The 19484-nt window shown below is 46.7% G+C and overlaps 1 protein-coding gene across 1 annotated transcript in view; it reads left to right on the plus strand.

The window, feature by feature from the left end:
- Positions 1 to 4368: 4368 nt before the first annotated feature.
- The window catches only part of CLCN1 (chloride voltage-gated channel 1), a 28478-nt gene continuing 13362 nt past the window's right edge, over positions 4369 to 19484 (plus strand). The window contains exons 1-12 of the mRNA XM_070424081.1: positions 4369 to 4621; positions 6153 to 6273; positions 6667 to 6798; positions 7369 to 7497; positions 7750 to 7883; positions 9271 to 9348; positions 10395 to 10473; positions 15971 to 16096; positions 16403 to 16487; positions 16705 to 16806; positions 17116 to 17200; positions 17451 to 17600. Coding sequence (XP_070280182.1) covers positions 4442 to 4621; positions 6153 to 6273; positions 6667 to 6798; positions 7369 to 7497; positions 7750 to 7883; positions 9271 to 9348; positions 10395 to 10473; positions 15971 to 16096; positions 16403 to 16487; positions 16705 to 16806; positions 17116 to 17200; positions 17451 to 17600 — 1401 coding nt within the window. The 5' untranslated portion in view covers positions 4369 to 4441. The remainder of the gene's footprint in view (positions 4622 to 6152; positions 6274 to 6666; positions 6799 to 7368; positions 7498 to 7749; positions 7884 to 9270; positions 9349 to 10394; positions 10474 to 15970; positions 16097 to 16402; positions 16488 to 16704; positions 16807 to 17115; positions 17201 to 17450; positions 17601 to 19484) is intronic.

Here is a 19484-nt window from a genome sequence, read left to right on the forward strand (position 1 = left end):
AGAGATGGAAGAGTCGTTAGCAAGCAGTGTTGCTTCTGGATTCTTTCAAGTATGGGGTGAAGATGAGAAACAGACTGGGCTGGAACTGGAGGATGAGGGGTAGAATTCCTTAGCTCATGGTTCAATTTGGATTTCGGGTTTCCTAGGGTGAGCATAGTTGTAAGAGAATTCTGGGGCAGCCAGGGTAAGATCTAAGCAGTGGGCTGTGTGTAATTGGGGGATTCTCGGGGTGCAATGTGTATGAAGGGCAGACCTGGAGAGGCAAGTGCGCCAGTGCAAGCAGGCTATGGAGGCTCAGCAAGAGGGGACATTCTGCAGGAGCATGTGGTGGGAAGCAGCCAGGGGCTGAATGTAGAGGAGGAAGAGCAGAAAGGGACTACATGGAGTGGAAGCATATCAGGTGGAGGGAGAGGATATGGCTGGAGAAGACCACTGGGGCAAAGGGCACGGGGAGTGAACTGAAGCTGGTTGGCTGTACTATAAGACACAACAGTGGGATATCCTCAAGGGAGGGAAGGATACAACGTCTAGGAGAGGTTAAGAAAGTACTGGAGCCCTAACCGATTTGGCTCAATAGATAGAGCGTCGGCCTGCGGACTGAAGGGTCCCAGGTTCGATTCCGGTCAAGGGCATGTACCTTGGTTGTGGGTACATCCCCAGTAGGGGGTGTGCAGGAGGCAGCTGATCGATGTTTCTAACTCTCTATCCCTCTCCCTCTCTGTCAAAAATCAATAAAATATATTTTTTTAAAAAAAGAAAGAAAGTATTGGAATAGTGGGACTAACGTTAGTCCCCATTTTCTGGATAGGAAGGCTTTTAGGAGGAGTGACACATTGGGATTACAGAGGAGCATCTGTCTCAGCCCCAGTCCTCCCCACCCCCGCCCTTGAATAAGGGTATCAGGTTGAAGTTCAGTCTATTCCCTTCCCCATGCTAACCTCTGCCAGGGGATTCTCTTCTAAAATTATCTCCCTGAACTGGGGCTGCCCTCCAGCCTGTTTCCTCCAATGGGAAGATAACAGGAAGAAATGAAACATGGGGGAAGGCCTCTCATCTGGGGAAGTCATTAATAATCGACAACTGACAGTATGTCGCAGGCACTGCTTGGAGCCTTCCCATCCTCCCACAGTCCCATGAGGTAGTCACTTTCCCATTTTACAGAAGAGGATATGAGGCTCAGAGACTTCAATTATACAAAACAAGTAATGGAACCTGAAGGGCATGGGCTTGGAAGAGACCTTGGCTAAGGTACCTAATCTCACAGAACGTCAGTCTCCCATATCTAAAAATGAGAAAAATTATTTCTACCTTCAAAGGTCTCTTTGAGGATTAAATGTGATGATGTAGGGAAAATTGAATGGTGTTAATGCATTAACTCTCACAAAATAAAGCTTCAGTTTAATGAGAGTTCACATTCAGTGCTTACTAGGGAGCAAACACTATGGTAACTTTTTTTAAATCCTCACCCATGGATATGTTTTAATTGATTTTAGAGAGAGAGAGAGAGAGAAACATTGATGTGAGAGAGAAACATCAATTGGTTGCCTCCCATAGGCACCCTGACCAGGGACCAAACCTGGAACGTAGGTATGTACCCTGACCAGGAATTGAACCCCCAACCTTTTGGTGCGTGGGATGATGCTCCAACCAACTGAGCCACTGTAGCAGGGCCACAATGGTAACTTTTGCATGCATTCTTTTATCTCCCTCTAAGTCACTGCCTTTCTGAGGACACTGAAGCTAGCATGTGAAATATTGTCACCTTGTGTGTGCACCTTAACTAACAATATTGCATCTGTGACTGTTTTCCTAGCATGAGATTTCCTCACTGTGGGGGGCTCTAAATTTTTTCCCACCTGAGACTAATGACGACGTTATCGTTCCATCTCAGCCCTAGTTAGGTAGAGAACAGGGGGAAAGTGTATCATACTTGAAAAACCAGAAGAGGGAGGAAGAGATCTGTCCAGTGCTATCTGGAGGGCCTCGTGGAGTGCAAGGGAAGGAACCAAGGATTTTTAAAGGGTCTGGGAGGCAAGGTCCAATGAGTACAGGAGAAATTACTGCCATTTGGTCACTGCTGACAACCTTCCTTCAAATAGCAATTCCTTAAACCTATAGGTTTTAATATTTTAGTATCACGGACCTTAAGAAAATCTATTTAAAACCTCAGAAGAATATATATCTTACACAGTATACATACCTTTTTTAAATACAATTTTAAAATGTTTTTATTGATTTTAGAGAGAGAAGGAGGGAGAGGGAGAGAGAGATAGGAACACTGATGAAAGAGAAACATCAACATGCCCCTGCACGCCCCGCTGGGGATGGAGCCTCAAACCGGGCATGTGCCCTGACCAGGAATCAAACCAGGGACCTCCTAGTGATGGGTTGATGCTCAACCACTGAGCAATACCAGCTGAGCCAGTATACATACACTAGAGAATACATGCATGCTTATGAATTTGTTTCTAAATTAAGAGCTTTTTACAGAACTCTTTAGAAGTCCATCTCTGGCCGTCCAAATAAGAACCTAAGCACTGTACCCATGAGGAGGTAGGGTGGGGGATGGGCATGGTCTACATTTTATTCTCTTGCAGGTGATAACCCATGAGACCTTAACTATTTATAACCTCAAACTCAAGGAATTCCTCTCACATTCTGCACTGGCAGCTGTAGATTTCCTTGGCCCTCCTCATTTCAGAATCTGGGTTTCAAAATTGCAGCAGGTGCTTCTGCTTGGCTTGGTCAGGTGTGAGGGCTTCCCCAGTCCCACCAATCTCTGCCTCCACATCTCAGAGTCCATAACCAGACCTTGACTTTCTCCGGAATAGTGAAGAAATAGGAATTGTCTTAGATATTTGTTTCTTGGGATTATCAAGGTCCTACAGAAACTGGCTACCTTCGGGAGAGCCATACTCCACAGTTTTTTTTTACTTGGGCACTGTATTTTCTTTAAGACAGTATTCCTTTTATCTCACACCAACCCCTTAGAACTCCTTCCTTATTTTCTGATGCGGAGATGGTGGGTATCACAGACCCTTCAGTCCTTCAAATGGGCACATGTTTACCTTTGTGGGTGGGTAGATTATTCACCTTCGAGCTTCGAGAATTTGTTAGAAAAGGTACATTTGATGGTATCCATCGTTCCACATGGCTTGGACAGATCCATTTAGCCTAGATCCAAATTTACTTGTAGACCAGATGTTTAGTGTCCCTCCCTATCATGCCTGAACTTGGACTGTCCTGGCACAGGCCTCACTTGGTGATGGATCCTAAACTACACATTGACTCATGTTTACAACTTTTCTTCTATAGTAAGGAGTTCACAGGAGAAAGAATGTCCTAGGAAAATAGGTAAAAAAGAAAAAAGAAAAAGAAAAAAGAGTGATGCCAGGTAGAATAGTTTGTCCTTGGCCAAAAATGATTTATTGACCTGAAAAAGGGAAGAATAGCAGAGTACTTCCCCATCATCATTCATATTTGTGGGTTCTCATGAGAAATACTCCCTCCCCTCCTCCGCATCCCCCTGCCCCTGGCCCACTTCCCCCTGTTATCTAACCCACTGGATAGAAAGGCGGGCACACCTCAGTCCACACGGAAGCTGAGTCCCTCCCCATAAATTCATGATGCTTGTGCACTGACACTTCTCAGTCTGGGAAGTGGTAGAAATGCCAGAAGCCAAGGCTATCACTCTGCTTCCCACAGCACCCCACACCCAGTGGGTGACAGATAAGGTGGGGTCAAGGGATGGCACCAAAGCATTATTAGCAGCCCCTGGCAGACAGAAAGGCAAACCAGGAGGAGAAAATTGAACACTGATGGGTTGAGAGAGGTGGTCTGACAGATGAGGACTAAACCTTGGGAAGACACAGAACAGGGAAGAACTCAGCAGGGAAAGATGGGAGAGAAGCATCAGTTACTCCCCCAGGTGAGTTACTCTCCAGAGTTTCCAGACCTTGAAATCACTCCGTCCATGTCTAGCACTGCAGCCTGGTCTTCCACATGCTGAAGAAGAGAGGGGAGGCACTGGATGGTGTAGGTTTAACACGCTCTGGACGCACACAGGTTGGAGAGCATGCTGAGCAGTTTTCCATCCTGGTCTGGGCGATATTTATAGAGGGACCAATGGCTTGGGGCTGGCAGCCTCCTGGTGACTAAGGAGGAGGACAGTGCTGCTGCCCTGCTGAGGGAATTCCCTGCGGGGCTGTCCCTCAGGTTCTCACCCCAGCCCCTCCCCCACACTGCTCTCACACCTGCTTCGACCCCAAGCAGATCAGATGTGGCAGTGGGGGGGTCATGTGATGGAGAGATGGCTATATATAGCTGGGGGTGGGCATGCTGCCCCAGACGCCTTGGGGACAGGCAAGAGGACAGGCTTAAGGAGCTGTACTGGGGGTTGGACGGGGGCAAGCAGGCCAAGGCCTGGCTGGGGGGAGGGAGCATGAAGCCATCTGAGTCCCCACGGCGTGGGCGCGAACAAAGCTGGTGGGGTAGTGCCCCCCAGTACCAGTACATGCCCTTCGAACACTGCACCAGCTACGGGCTGCCCTCGGAGAATGGGGGCCTCCAGCACAGGCCCCGGAGGGATGCAGGCTCCCGTCCCAACGCCCACCCCACACAGGTAAAGCCCTGAGGGGAGGGGTGGTGGGTTGGAGGAGCTGGCGGTGTGATGGACTGAGGGAAATTAGAAATTGGGTGAAAAGAAAGAGCAGTGTTATTTTTTTTTAACTCAAAAAGTACATGGCAGTGTACTCAAAATATGACAATCCTGCCGAGGGCTGGACCTAGCTCAGTAGACACAAGTCCTTTTATATGACCTTTCCCAGCAATCTCATGAATCCTATGGGACGGCAAAGCCACACATGCATGAGGAGATCATGCTTACATAAGCTACACAAGTGACTGGCTGAGGAGTCCATGCCACTGCATGTGTGAGCTCCCTCATACCCTCACCCACATGCAGTATCCTCCCCCGACCCCCCCCAAACACACACACACACACACACACACACACACACAGAGGCATTCTTGCTAACCAAGCCTAGATGCCCCCCCCTATTCAGATTGGACGCCTCCCTTCCCTTCCCAGCCCTGCTCTGCTATGGTACTTAGCCCTGAACCAGCCAGCACTGACCTGGCTCCTTCAGTGTTCCCCAGTTCTGGTCTAGAGCACCCCTCTTCCTCATCTCCACCAGCCTGGGACCCAAGGGAATGAGACAGCCTATGGAAGGGCCTGTACTGAGCACCATTGGTAGGTAGTGTCTTCTTGCTGTGTCCTGGGTGGGGCGTGGACAGAAACACTACCTCCCTCATCACTAACCTCATTCCAGAAGACGGGACAGCCATGAGCTTGTACCTGCCCACTACTCCAGCTCCCACTCTACTGCTCATATTGTGAAATCAGATCTCTTCCACTCAGGCTCTCCCAGAACCAGCAACATGGCCTGGCCTGACCCTGGCCCCAGAGAAGGGAGTTAGTGCAGTGGGGCAGGCCAGGCTACCTGGGGATGAGAGTGGAGGGCTACCAGATCTGAGGGGCGCTCCTCTGTCCTCTTCACATTTTGGGGAGCATCTAATTACCCTGCTCTGACAGGAAGTGAATTGACTTGCCTTTTCAAGACTCGTTCCTGTTGGTGCACACAAGTCCAGGGAGTGAGGGATGGGCTTTCTCTAAGCTTCGCCGGGCATCTCAGAGGCCTCCAGTATGGCTAGACACACCAAGGCACAGTGCAGACAAGAGTCACCTGCTGGTCTGTCCTCATCCCATCATGTCAGGATTCCAGGAGAGAAGTTGGGGTAGGGGAGTCTGGGGATATTAGAGAGACAGGCTGAGATACACTAAGCAGAGTGACACAGAAAACTTTTAATTGACACAGATGCACAGTTCTAACTCTACTTAGAGTAGAAATTGGCCTCCTTGAAGGTTGCCATGGACCAAGATGAGTACAGATGGAGAGAGGGACGTGTATGAATGGAAAGTGGGGAGCTGAGGGCAGGAGGACCACACAGTGGCGCTGCCTGAGGCCCTCAACACCCAGGATTTTAAAAGATTGTCTGTTTGTTTGTGTATTTCTGTGGGTCTATGTGCTTCCCTCTGTCCATTCCTTTTGACTTTTCTGCAAGACAGGCATTCCCATTCTCCCTCTGTCCAGATTTATGGCCATCACAAGGAGCAATTCTCAGACAAGGAGCAGGGCATGGGGATGCCCAGGAAGATGGGCTCCAGTACCACCATGGACAGCACAGATGAGGACCACTATTCCAAATGCCAAGGTGATGGGGACTGCAGAATAAAGTGGTCTGGGATAGAGGAGAGGCAGGGCTTGGGAGAATAACTTGGACATCCTATTACCTATATCCCACCCTCCCACTCCCCACAGGCACCCCAACGCCCTCCTCCCAGTGTTAAGGAGAGGCAGCTCTCCCCACTTCTTTCTCCCTTGCCTTGTTCCCCTCTTTCCCTCCCGCTCAGCCCCGAGAAATGAGTTTTAGAAAGAAATTCAAGAATCCAGTAGGGAACTGAACTTTAGTGCCTTTGGAAGGGGCCAGGCAGCACCTGGCAGAGAAATGAAGAATGAGACGTGAGACGAGACATCCCCTCCAGCCCTCAGTGATCGGCCTGAGCAGTGACTGGTTACTGCTCTTCTCTTCCCCTTTCTCTTATAGATTGTACCTACCGCCTGGGACGTGTGGTGAGAAGGAAGTTAGGGGAAGACTGGATCTTTCTGGTGCTTCTGGGGCTGCTTATGGCTCTGGTCAGCTGGAGCATGGATTATGTTAGTGCCAAAACCCTCCAGGGTAGGTTTCACCTGGCCCTGTCCCCTCGGCCTCTCCCCATAACCTGACTGTGTCTAGAGTTTCTACTGAGGATAAGCTGGGTGTGTTTTGGGAGGGGGACACTGCACAGAGGAGATCAGGCCCAGAACAAGACCAGACCAAACCTAGATCTATGTCTCCTGTCCCTGCCACCTGCCACCAGCCAAGCTATGGATGTCCCTCTAATACTCACCCCAGTTTTCCCAGGACTTTCTCTGGTTTGAGCACCAAACATCCTAGGACCCAGGAGCGTCTCAGTTCCTGGCAAACCGGGGTGGCTGGGCTACAGGCCCAGCTCCAGTGTGGTTTGCAGCAAGGGCTCCACCTCCTACTAGTGGTGGGAACTGGAAGGAACAGGGCATCTCCAGCAACTCAGGTCTCCCACTCACACGTCCAATGAGAATAGTACCATCCCGAGAGATTCTGTGGGATAGTCTCGGTGAGATGATGCTCCTAGCACGCTGACCTGTGTGGCGGCGGGGAGGGGTGGGGGCGGAGTGGGGGGGTGTCCTCCCATCCATGCGGGACTGAGCCCAGCGTGTGTCTCCACAGTCTACAAGTGGACCTACTCCCAGGTACAGCCCAGCCTTCCTCTGCAGTTCCTGGTGTGGGTGTCTTTCCCACTTATCCTCATCCTCTTCAGCGCCCACTTCTGCCACCTCATCTCGCCCCAGGCTGTTGGTGAGAACTTCCCCTTGCACCCTCCCAGGTCAGGTCATCAGTATAATCGCATTGTCCTTCCTGTTGACCCTTCCACCCCTCTCCCTCCCTCACCCGGCCCTATTGACAGCCCTTGCCCCTGCTTTGTCACTGTCCTCCCCAGCACAGCCCTCTCCCTTCCCCACCCCCATCTCCATGTCCACTGTCTGGATGTTCATCTCCCTTTGAACCTCCAGCTTGAACCTGCACACAATCATTTTGCAACCCTTTTAGGCTCTGGGATCCCTGAGATGAAGACAATACTTCGTGGGGTTATCCTGAAGGAATATCTCACCCTCAAGGCCTTTGTGGCCAAGGTTGTGGCCCTGACTGCAGGGCTGGGCAGTGGCATTCCTGTGGGGAAGGAGGTAGGTGGCAGTCCCTGAGGTGTGAGCTGGGCAGATGGTGGCTCTGGGAACAGGCATGAGCATGGGCACGAGCACAAGAGTCAGAGCCAAGGGAATAAGGGGAGCAGGGGGGAAGAGGAGGGAATCATGGGAAGGCCCTCCTCCTGGGGCAGAATAACAGAAGCGTCAGAGCTGGAAGGGCCTCAGAGCAGTCTCCAAACCTGGGCTCTGTTGACATTTGGGGCTGGATAATATTGGTTCTGGGGGTTCGTCCTAGGCATGATAGGATGTTTAGCAGCATCCATGGCCTCTACTCCTTCGGTGCCAATAGTACCCCCAGTTGTGACAACCAGAATATCTCCAGACATTGTCAAATGTTCCCTTGGGGGGTGGGGGGGTCTTCCCCATTTGCAGACCTCTGCCTTAGAGACACTCCAGACCAATGCCCTTGTTTTAATATGCGAAAACTGAGACCTAGAGAGAGGCTGTGCTTTCTTCAAGGTTATGCTCCTGGGCATTCTTGTCCTGCTACAGTCCATAACCTACATCGCAGCCAGAGTTGTATTTTCAAAGTGGAATCAGGAATGTCTGACCTCTGCTCAAGAACTTCTAGTGCCTTTCCATTCTTAAAATAAAACCCAAAGTTCTCACTGGGCCCAGAAGGCCCGTGGTGTCCCGGCTCCTTGCTGTCCCTCTTCGGTCCTCCCAGGCTGCTCCTCACGTACTGTTTTTGGGTAACAATGCCGTCTTCCTGTCCTTCAACCTTGTAAGCTTGTTCCCCTCTCAGGGCTCCTGCGCTTGCTGTGCCCTCGGCCTGGAACACTCTTGCTTCTGGTGCCCACGTGACGCACACCCTCATTTCAATAAGGCACTACTCATTGGTGACCATCCCTGAGCACCTTCTCTAGACACCCTCCATCCCACCTCATCTGTCCCGTCTATCTCTGTCCCCTTGCCCTCCCTCGATTTCTTCCTAGACCTTAGAACAGCGGTTCTCAACCTGTGGGTCGTGACCCCTTTGGCGGTCTAACGACCCTTTCACAGGGGTCGCCTAAGACCATCCTGCATATCAGATATTTACATTACGATTCATATCAGTAGCAACATTACAGTTATGAAGTAGCAATGAAAATAATTTGATGGTTGGGTCACAACATGAGGAACTGTATTTAAAGGGCCAGAAGGTTGAGAACCACTGCCTTAGAAGTTTCTGCTTTAATAAAATGCTGGTGTATCATCTCCCTTCCTCTCTGGGATGAAGCTCCATGAGGGCAGAACTTCTGTGTTACTCACGTCCATTTCCAGCATATAGTTCGGTGCCTGGAGCAATAAATGTTAGTGCGTGGAATGACACAGAGCCTCCCATCTGGATCCCTGCTCCTGACCCCTCCCCTCGTCTCTCTCCCAGGGCCCTTTTGTTCACATTGCCAGCATCTGTGCCGCTGTCCTCAGCAAGTTTATGTCTGTGTTCTCTGGGGTGTATGAGGTAAGGTGGAGAAAGTCAAAGGAAGTGGGGCTGTGTGTGTTCAGGGTGTCAGGAGGGCTGCCTTTGCTCCGGGCTGGCCTGGATGCTAAAACAGGGCATGGCGCTAATCCATGCTCCCCTGTTCTCCACACACACATATGCCGCCTGTCCTCGCCACCCGACGCCTCTGTTCAGCCTATGTCTGTCCAGTAATGTCCCCTCCTTCTTGCTCTGCACCCCTGCATTGGAGCCTGCACACGGCTCGCTCCTCTGTTAACCTGCCAGTCCACACCCCTGCCCCATGTCAGTTCCCCTCCCTGATTCCCTCCTGTGCTACCCTGTCCCTTCCTCATTCCTGGTTCCCCACCCCCTCTCTCTTACACTGCCCCCTTACCTCAGCCCTCTGCCCTCCTTGTCCCGCGTGCTTCTCTGTTGCAGACCGTGCCTGAGCAGCTTGACCTCGTGGTGTCGGCCTGCGCAGTGGGCGTGGGATGCTGCTTTGCAGCCCCTGTTGGAGGCAAGTCCCACTTCCTCCCACCCATTTCCTGAGCATGACTTGGAAGGGGGGGTCTGGGTGGCTGCCACAGCTTTGGGGTGGAAGGGGGTGCTCACTGAAGGGACTGGTGGGTGGGCCTTCAGCCCCTGGTCTTCAGACACCCACACTTTTCTTCCAAAGAACTGCATGTTCTTTTGAGGCCGACGGCTGTTTCCTGCAGGCTGGATTGGTAGTGCTGTTTGTCTGAAGTCCTTTCCCCCTCTCTCTTGCTACTGACACTCCTCTCCCTGATTGTCCCCACCTCCTGCCTCACTCTGGTGATCATTTATTGGCTTGCCAGCCCAACATACATTGAGCTACCTTTTATTTCATTTTCTATGTTTGGCCTTGCCCTAGGAGGTCACTTTCTGTCTTGGCTTGGGAATTGCAGGGGCAATGGGACCACTATGATTCCCTGTGACTTAAGCCTTTCCTTTTGCCTTATTCCTCACCCTTGTTTGTTTTCCTTTCCTCTCTCTACCCCTCTCCCTCACCCCTCCCTTTTCTCTCTTGGTCTGTCTCTCCCTAGTAGCAGCCATATTATTATACTGATATGCTGACGGTGGGCTGTGCTGTGGGAGTCGGCTGTTGCTTTGGGACCCCACTTGGAGGCAAGTGATTTACCCCTCCTACACCAGTCCACTTGCCTGACCTTGCCCCCCAAGAGGCTGTCAGCATCCCCAACTATGAGTATTGCCCGTTAAAACCAGAGTATAACAAAAGCAGCTAACTTTCAGTGAGCATTTATTGCGTGCAGGCAACATTCTAAGCACTTTACATGTATTCCTGCCAAAAGCTGCACGCGACTGAGATTAGAGAGGAGAGAACAGGTTACTTTCCTTGTCCTGGATGACTAACAAGCAGACGTGGTCAGAGAAAGCAGTTGTATGTGTTTATTTACTCATCCATGTTCGTTGTAATCAGACCCACAGAACAGGGATTATTTCGACCAGTCATTGGACTCATCAAATGACAGAAAGGACACCAAGTTGACAATTGGAGAAACAAAATTACAGGAATAGCATATGCTCCCTAAATGCACCAGCTGTTAGAGGTATCTTTTCAATTATGAGAATGTGATCAGTCCTTTTGTGGAGGAGGTAGCTAAAGTACTTGGCCTGGGGATGATATATGGGTAAGCGCTCAGAGTTAATGAAAATGTATCATGTTTCCTTGTCCTGACACTGTGCCAGTGTGCGCCGCGCCGCGTAAGGAGGTGAGGTCAGCAAATGCTGCAGCTGGCAACCTGCTTGCCCTTCTGTTGTCAGCTCTTGACATTAGAGTCACTGGTCCCCATCCATGAAGGGTAGTGTGCTGGAATTTCTACACACGTTGAATTTCACACTTAATGTTTATACCCACTTTCACTTTTTTTTTTTTTTAATATATTTTATTGATTTTTCACAGAGAGGAAGTTGAGAGGGATAGAGACTTAGAAACATTGATGAGAGAGAAACATCGATCAGATGCCTCCTGCACACCCCTCACTGGGAATGTGCTTGCAACCATGGTACATGCCCTTGACCAGAATCGAACCTGGGACCCTTCAGTCCACAGGCCGACGCTCTATCCACTGAGCCAAACCAGTCAGGGCCCACTTTCACTTTTATTTACTCTTTCACCTCACAAATCCAAAAGATCTAAGGAACCTTTTTAGACAGGTAAAACCATTTTTTAAATTAGATTCTTTTAAAGTGAAAAGAACCTGAATTTTCTGCATAAAATTGGAATTTCTGGGATGAAGGAGGAAGGTTTGTCTTGGCCTTGTGTAGAGTATGGGAAAGACCATAGGAAAGTTACAGATAAAACACGGCTCTGAAGCCCACAGAAACAAACAAAATGTGGCTCTTGGCACAAGAAAATGTTAAGCATTGAAAAGTGAAGATGCCGTTTTTTTTTTTATTTTTAGTTAAATTGGGGTGACATTGGTCAACATGAACATATAGGTTTCAGGTGTGGGTTTCTATGTTACAAGATCTGTATATATTGCACTGTCTGCCCACCACCCAAAGTCAAATCTTCTTCTGTCACCACATATTGAGACCTCCTTCACGCCCTACCCCTTCCCTCTGGCAACCACCCCACTGCTGTGTGTGTTAATGAGTTTCAGTTTGATATCCCACATATGAGTGAAATCATATGGTTCTTAGCTTTTTCAGACTGATTTATTTCGCTTAGCATAATGTTCTCAAGATCTATACATGTCATTGCAAATGGCAATATTTCATCCTTTCTTATGGCTGAGTAGAATTCCATTGTGTATATGTACCACATCATCTTTATCCAGTCCTCTATTGTGGGACACTTTGGTTGTTTCCATGTCTTGGCCACTATAAATAATGCTACAATGAACATCGGGGTGCATATATCTTTATGAATACACTAGTGGCCCTGCGCATGAATCCGTGCGCGAGTAGCTCGCTGCTGCTTGCCTCAGCTGGCCGCCCCACCCACCGCTGCTCATAGCTCTCTCTGCTGCACATAGCTTGCTGCCCGCCCTCCTGTAGCTCTCCACTGCTTGTAGCTCACTGCCCTGCCCTCCTACTGTTCGGTCATTCTGTGGCAGCGTGATGGACCAATTTGCATATCACCCTATTATAAGTACAGATTATTTTGAGGTTTCGGATATATACCCAGGAGAGGAATTGCTGGGTTGAATGATAGCTCTATTCTCAATTTTTTGAGGAATCGCCAGACTGCTTTTCATAGTGGTTGTACCAGTCTACATTCCCACCAGCAGTGGGTGAGCGTTCCCTTTTTTCCACGATCTCTCCAACACTTGTTATTTCTTGTTTTGTTGAAAATGGCCACTCTAACAGGTATGAGGTGATATCTCATTGTAGTTTTGATTTGCATTTCCCTAATTGCCAGTGAGGTTAAACATCTTTTCATATATCTATTGGCTGTTCATATATCTTCTTGGAAGAGGTGTATTTTCAGGTTCTCTGCCCACTTTTTGATTGGGTTGTTTGTTTGTTTGGTATTGAGTTTTATGAGTTATTTATATATTTTGGAAATTAAACCTTTGTTGGAGCTACTGTTTGCAAATATCTCCCATCTGGTTGGCTGCCTTTTTGTTTTATTGTCGGTTTCTTTTGCTATGCAGAGCTTTTTAGTTTTATATAGTCCGATGCATTTATTTTTGCCTTTACTTTCCTTGCCTTTGGGGTGAAGTTCATAAAATATTCTCTATGACCAAGGTCCATAAGTTTGGTACCTATATTTTCTTCTATGTAACTTATTGTTTCGGCTCTTATATTTAGGTCTTTGATCCATTTTGAATTATTTTTTGTACATGGGGACAAACTGTAACCCAGTTTCATTCACTTGCAAGTGGCTTTCCAGTTTTCCCAGCACCATGAAGATGTCATTTTTAGAATGTTTGTACTAAGTGGCAAATATTACATGGACTTGCAGGTAACATTACTTGACTGGCTTCATTTTATGAACATAGACTAACTCTGAAAGAAAAAATTACTATTAAGATCATTTATTCACTATTTAGTCAACTGTTAATTCCTTGCAGGCTTACACTGATGAAAGAAATAGACTTCAGCATTCTACCAAAATGACAAACACATTTTTGCTTCTGTTATGTGTGCACTGTGTGCCCTCTGGGCTCTGGGCTGGACCCTATGCTCTCAAGGAGCTCACCTTGAAAGGGTAGACAGGCAGGCAAGGACACCATCACTCACAGAAGTGTCTCCATGGAGCCTGGGCAAGTGCAATGGGAACCTTCTGCTAAGCTGCCTGGGTGAGGGGTGGGGGCTTGTCAATTGAGCTTTACAAGTGATGATGTTTGATCTGACACTTAGGGAAGACAGCCAGAACAGGGTATTCTGGGCAGAAGAAACAACATTAAAACTCTGGAGGCTATAGTGACAGTCAAAGAGTATTGCTAGAAGATACAGGGGAGGAATAACGAATTGAATCTGGGCAGGTAAACAGGGGCTAACTCATGAAGGTCCTCGTAAGCCTTGCACAAGAAAGTAGAATTTATTTGTTCTCTAGGCTAGAATTTGCCCAAATATGTTTTTACAGAGCACAGTATTCATGGTGTTAATAGATGGAATGCGTAAAAGGGATTCTGAGGTCAAATAAGTTGGAAAATCCTGTGTTTTTTAAACTGGAAAAGTTACCAGAATGTTTGATATGCTGACGTGCAGTGTAAATATACAAAATGTGGCTCAAGTTCAACATTTCCCACAGAATCCTTTTTTTTTTTTTAATTTACTTTTTAAAAATTTATTTTTTAAAAATATTTTTTATTGATTTCAGAGAGGAAGAGAGAGATAGAAACATCAGTAATGGTAGAGAATCATTGATCAGCTGCCTCCTGCACTCCCCTACTGGGGATTAAGCCCACAACCCAGGCAAGTGCCCTGATCGGGAATCGAACTGTGACCTCCTGGTTCATAGGTTGACACTCAACCACTGAGCCACGCCAGCTGGGCAGTACACTCTTGTTGAATAAAATAACATATGACTTTATTTTTATTTGCCCCCCCCCCCCAACTCCCACCTGGCAACCCCACAGAATCCATTTTGCAAGGACCTTCTCAAGGGCCTCATAGGATCTCATGGACCTGACTTTGGGAAATGCTGTCACAGGGAAGGGGAGCCCTTGAAGAATTTTGAACAAGGAAGTGCCATGGCCAGCTTTACAGGGTGATCCAGTCCCATTGACAGGTGTGTGCAGGATAGAACTGGCTTGTGGATTAACAGGTTTAATTTAAGATGAACAAGAAGACTACTGTCATTGTCATGATGCCAGATGACAAGAGACTGAACTGGGCAGAGGCAGAAGAGACAGAGATGAGGATGATATTTATGGGCAATAGAAAGTAAAATTGATGCAACCTGGTAATTGATTTTATGTGAGGATATGCAGGGTAAGACAGAAGGAGGAATCTAGGCTAACTCTCACATTTATAGTAAGGATATTTGGGTGGTTAGTGGTAGTAACCAAGCTAGGGAATATATGAAGTAAACAGGTGTGGGGAGTTGATAATTTTCACTTTGCATATGTGGAATTTAAAGTTCCTGTGACATATCCAAGTGATATCAAATGGGCAGCTGGGTTGGTAAGTCAGAAGTTCACGAACTGGGCTAAAACCATAGTTTTGTTAATCAGTAGCTTATAGGTACTGGTTGAATCTATGGGCATAAATGAACTTGAGAGACAAAGTGCATCTCTGAGTAACAAGAATAGAAGACCAAGGCCAAGGCCTTGGGTGGGACAGAGGCAAGAGAGGCAGAGGAGAAACAAGAAGAGCATCCAGGGTGGGAGATGAGAGCGATGTTACAGAACTTAAGAGATCAGAGTACTTCCAGAGGCTGTTTGTGTTTTTAGTGCCTTGTTTCCTAGCACATTTTCTGTTTGGCTCAGGCTAATATTAAAATTAGTTCTCATTCCTGAGTATAAAGTGACAGACGGTTAGAGGAAGTGTCCCAGAACCTCATCGTGGGAAAGAAAATCTAGCCTAGGATTTCAATAAATGGTTGTAAAATATTCATAAGTTGGATAGTTTATACCCAGGCAAATCAAAGCTGACTGTGGTTCTGTTACTGGTAAAGAAGAGAGACTTTCTCTGCCTGATTCTCTACTGTGTCGAATCCTCCTTTTAGGGAAAGAAGGCAGCTGCCTTAACCTGGTGTGATTTGAGGAGCAGGGGCAGAAGGGTGATTGGCAAAGCTCTGTCTGCCCCAGATTCCCCATTCCCTCACTCAGTTTTCGGAAATTCCACCCCATCCAATTCTCTTCTGTTCTCTTTCTTCCTTCCTTCTCTCTCATGACTTTTCTGCAGAAAATTTTTAGTGACCCTTAAATCCTTGTGGATATCTGACTTCGTGAATCTCACCCAACCCTACTTTCTAAGGGATGGAAATAGCATGACCACCTGATCCTCATCTGTTGTCCTCTCTGTATCTTGTTGAATCACATCCCTGGCCTACACAATGCTGCTACCATGACTAGGTATATGGTTTAGAGCATGGACTCCAAGAGAAAAGGATTAAGCACAGACTCCAACAGGTCCACAGGGTGGGAGTGTGGGAAAGAGCCTTTCACACTTGCCTGCACCTGACCCTACATTCGTGCCCCTACAGGAGTGTTGTTCAGCATTGAGGTCACTTCTACCTACTTTGCTGTGCACAACTACTGGCGAGGGTTCTTTGCAGCCACGTTCAGTGCCTTTGTTTTCCGTGTGCTGGCCGTGTGGAACAAGGATGCTGGTAATGGGGCCCTGGGGTGGAGGCACCTGAACAGGGAGGCTTATAATGGGGCATGGAGGGAAGCTCCATGAGGCAGTGCAGAAAAGGAATGAATGGCTTTATTTGGGAAGTGGGACCAAGACCCAAGGATATAGGACAAGGAATAATGGAGTACTGGTTGTGCATAGAAAAAAGAAATTAAATAGAAGAGTAGATGTTGGGCTTGGAGGAAGAAGGAGTTGATCCTTAAAGCTGATGACTTCTGGTTCCCTCTCAGTGGGTTTTTGTGACACTCCTACCATAATCCTTGGCCTTTCCATCCTTTAGATACCATCACTGCTCTCTTCAGAACCAAATTCCGAATGGATTTCCCCTTTGACCTGCAGGAGCTGCCAGCTTTTGCCGTCATTGGGTCAGTGGGGTCACCTCCTCAAGGAGTGGTGAGATGGGGGTGGGTGTATTTTAGGATTAAAAGGGACCCAAGCTGGGAAGAAGGTGGGGCACACATAGGAGAAGCATAAATTGTTGGGGAGAGGTGGGTAGAAAGGGAAGGCAGATGCCTGGTATTTGTTCCCCATGGGTAGGTCTTAGGGATGGGGACTTCATTTCTGTATAATTTACACCCTCAGGATTTGCTGTGGGTTCCTGGGAGCTGTATTTGTGTATTTGCATCGCCAAGTCATGCTCGGTGTCCGAAAGCACAAGGCCCTCAGCCAGTTTCTTGCTAAGCAGTGAGTCACTGCCCTTAGTCCTTCCCACTTACTTTCTGGTTTCTCCATGAGTTCCTCTTTTTAAATCTATGTGGAAGGTGTTAAATGCCTTTCGGTGCCTTGTGATAAAATGCAGAAGCCCTGATACTATATAAAGGAGGTGAGTGGTGTGGCTTCCCCTTTTAAAATGGTATTTTGGTGGAAAGATACTCTGTTTAAAGAACTGAGACTACAGGAGACCACAGAAAACTTCAGCTTCCCAGAATTCAGTGTGGCATCCACTATGGGTTGACTAAATTCGGGGGACCATTCATTCTATTTCTTTTTCAGCCGCCTGCTGTACCCTGCAATTGTCACCTTTGTCATCGCCTCGTGCACGTTTCCACCAGGAATGGGTCAATTCATGGCTGGAGAGGTCAGCCGAAAGGGAGTCTGAGGGTGGAGTCAGGTCACTGAGCTTATGATAGGGACTAAGCCAGGACTGGGCCACGTGGAAAAAGGGAAACAACACAGATGTCCCTCAGGCTTTTGGCCAAGGATAAAATCTATCCATGAGAGAAGAGCAGAAGGGACCCTTGAAAAGTAAGGCTGGAAGTCAGTTCTCTAAAAAGAGGAAGGACCGATCATCCCTGGAGAACTACCCCCTTCTGCTTCCCCTTTTACAGTTGATGCCTCGTGAAGCAATCAGTACCCTGTTTGACAACAACACGTGGGTAAAATACCTGGGTGACCCTGAAAGCCTGGGCCGGTCAGCTGTGTGGATCCACCCACAGGTCAACGTTGTCATCATTGTTTTCCTCTTCTTTATCATGAAGGTACCTCTCCCTACACTCCTAACTCCCTACGCTTCTGTTTGTTTTCAACCTAGGAATCCAGGGTTGGCATAGGGTAAGAAAGGGTGAAACTGCATCTGGTGTTCATCCAACTTAAAAAGAATTAGCTTGGAAACCATAGCACAAGTTGCTCATTTTTGTAGGTGAATCTAGAACAATGATCTAGGTTAATTGTTCCATTCATGTCAACTTAGTGATGTTACCATAATTATTATAACCTTTCCAAATGTTCCACTCACTAAATTATTAAGACATCACAGCAGCCAAATAAACAAGGGCAAGATAGAGTTCAGCAAAAATAGATAACTGTGTAAAAAGCTCATGTAAATGAACGAAAGCCCCCCACATATTAGATAATTAAGCACTTCATTCTCCTTGTATCCAATTCTCCATTTCTAGCTGATTTACATATCCATTTCCCCCCGGTCTAGTGGGTAATCTGTTTTCTAGATTTGCAAAAGAGATAAAATATTTCAATCAATTTTATTAGTGACTATAAACAATTTTTATAAATGTTATTATTCCCTGTTAGGTAGTGAGGCCATGAAGGGTTTTGCCATTCTCAAACCACTTTCTTCTAAATCCAGTTAGGAAACAAAAGCTGATCTCTTTTTACGTCAATTCTTTTTCATATCTGCATGTCAAGTATGATGTATTTATAGACTTCTCAATTCTCACCTTATACAAAGATATTTTAATTTCCACCCCTGGTTGTGACATCTGTTACTATTGCCGATTGCATATGTTTTCTTTTTTGATGATTGCCTTATTACTAATAGTATGTCTTGCCTGAATAATCCAACATTTTCCTCTGTATATTAGGGCTCTCATTTAAAAGTCTGTCCACACTGAAGTTTCATGCTTTTGAATATTCTGCTATTAACTTATTCATGATACTTTTTATGAATCTGTATTTCACCAGAATATGAGTCACTAGATAACTTTTATATTGTAATAGCTATAGTGGGTTCACTTACTCATTTATTCAATAAATGTTATATACCTTCTATGTGCCAAGTGCTTGATTGCTGATCTTTGGCAAATCTTATGCTTGAAAAAAATTTTTTTTAGTTTTTTCTTTGTTTGTTGCTGCTCATTTAATGCACTTGTCGATGATTTAGAGACATCAGGCACTTTGACACACCAGGTTCCAACTTTGTAACTTACATTCCCAGGATTTGCTGTGGGTTTCTAGAAGCTGTAATTGTGTATGTTTTTCCCTATTTCACTCCACATGGGTTAACTGGATCTATAGCTTCCACATTTTGCATACCTGCTTTATTAAATTTTTGTTTCTTCCTTAAAAATATTTGATATTTTTATCATAAAGCAGTTCAAAGTATCTTGTTAAGGATTGTTTTGGGGGGTTGGGAGGGGCTTTCTTTACAGACTTCATCTTCTCTCATTTATAAATCTCAACTTCCTGTAATTGTTGTTGAGTATACAAACCCATCAACTGTAACCAAGTCCACGTTTTGATGGCATTTCAGAATTTATTACTCACTGATAATAATTGTGATTTCTGGTATTCCTCTAGACTGAGCTATATGGTAAAGTTGGGGACACGTGTACTTTTAAAGTGTCAAGCTTTTGAAATATTTTAGAGAAACAAAATGATGTATATTTTTCAGCATTTCCCCCACACCTCACCTCACCTCCCAGGATTCCCATGTATATATCTGGATACCTACCACTTCACCGATTAAAATTTATTCTGAGAAATTTACTGGATGACATAGAAAAACTCACCTGTATGTCACTACTATTAATTTTTCACTGAATTATATCCTTGAAAATGTTTATATCATTAGTACATCAGGAACAGGAATTCACACACTTTCTGGGCTATATTTCAAGCCCAACAGT

This window comes from Myotis yumanensis, unplaced genomic scaffold, assembly GCF_028538775.1.
Source record: "Myotis yumanensis isolate MYYU_CA2020_CCGP unplaced genomic scaffold, mMyoYum1.0.hap1 SCAF_9, whole genome shotgun sequence".
NCBI classification, from domain to species: Eukaryota; Metazoa; Chordata; class Mammalia; order Chiroptera; family Vespertilionidae; genus Myotis; species Myotis yumanensis.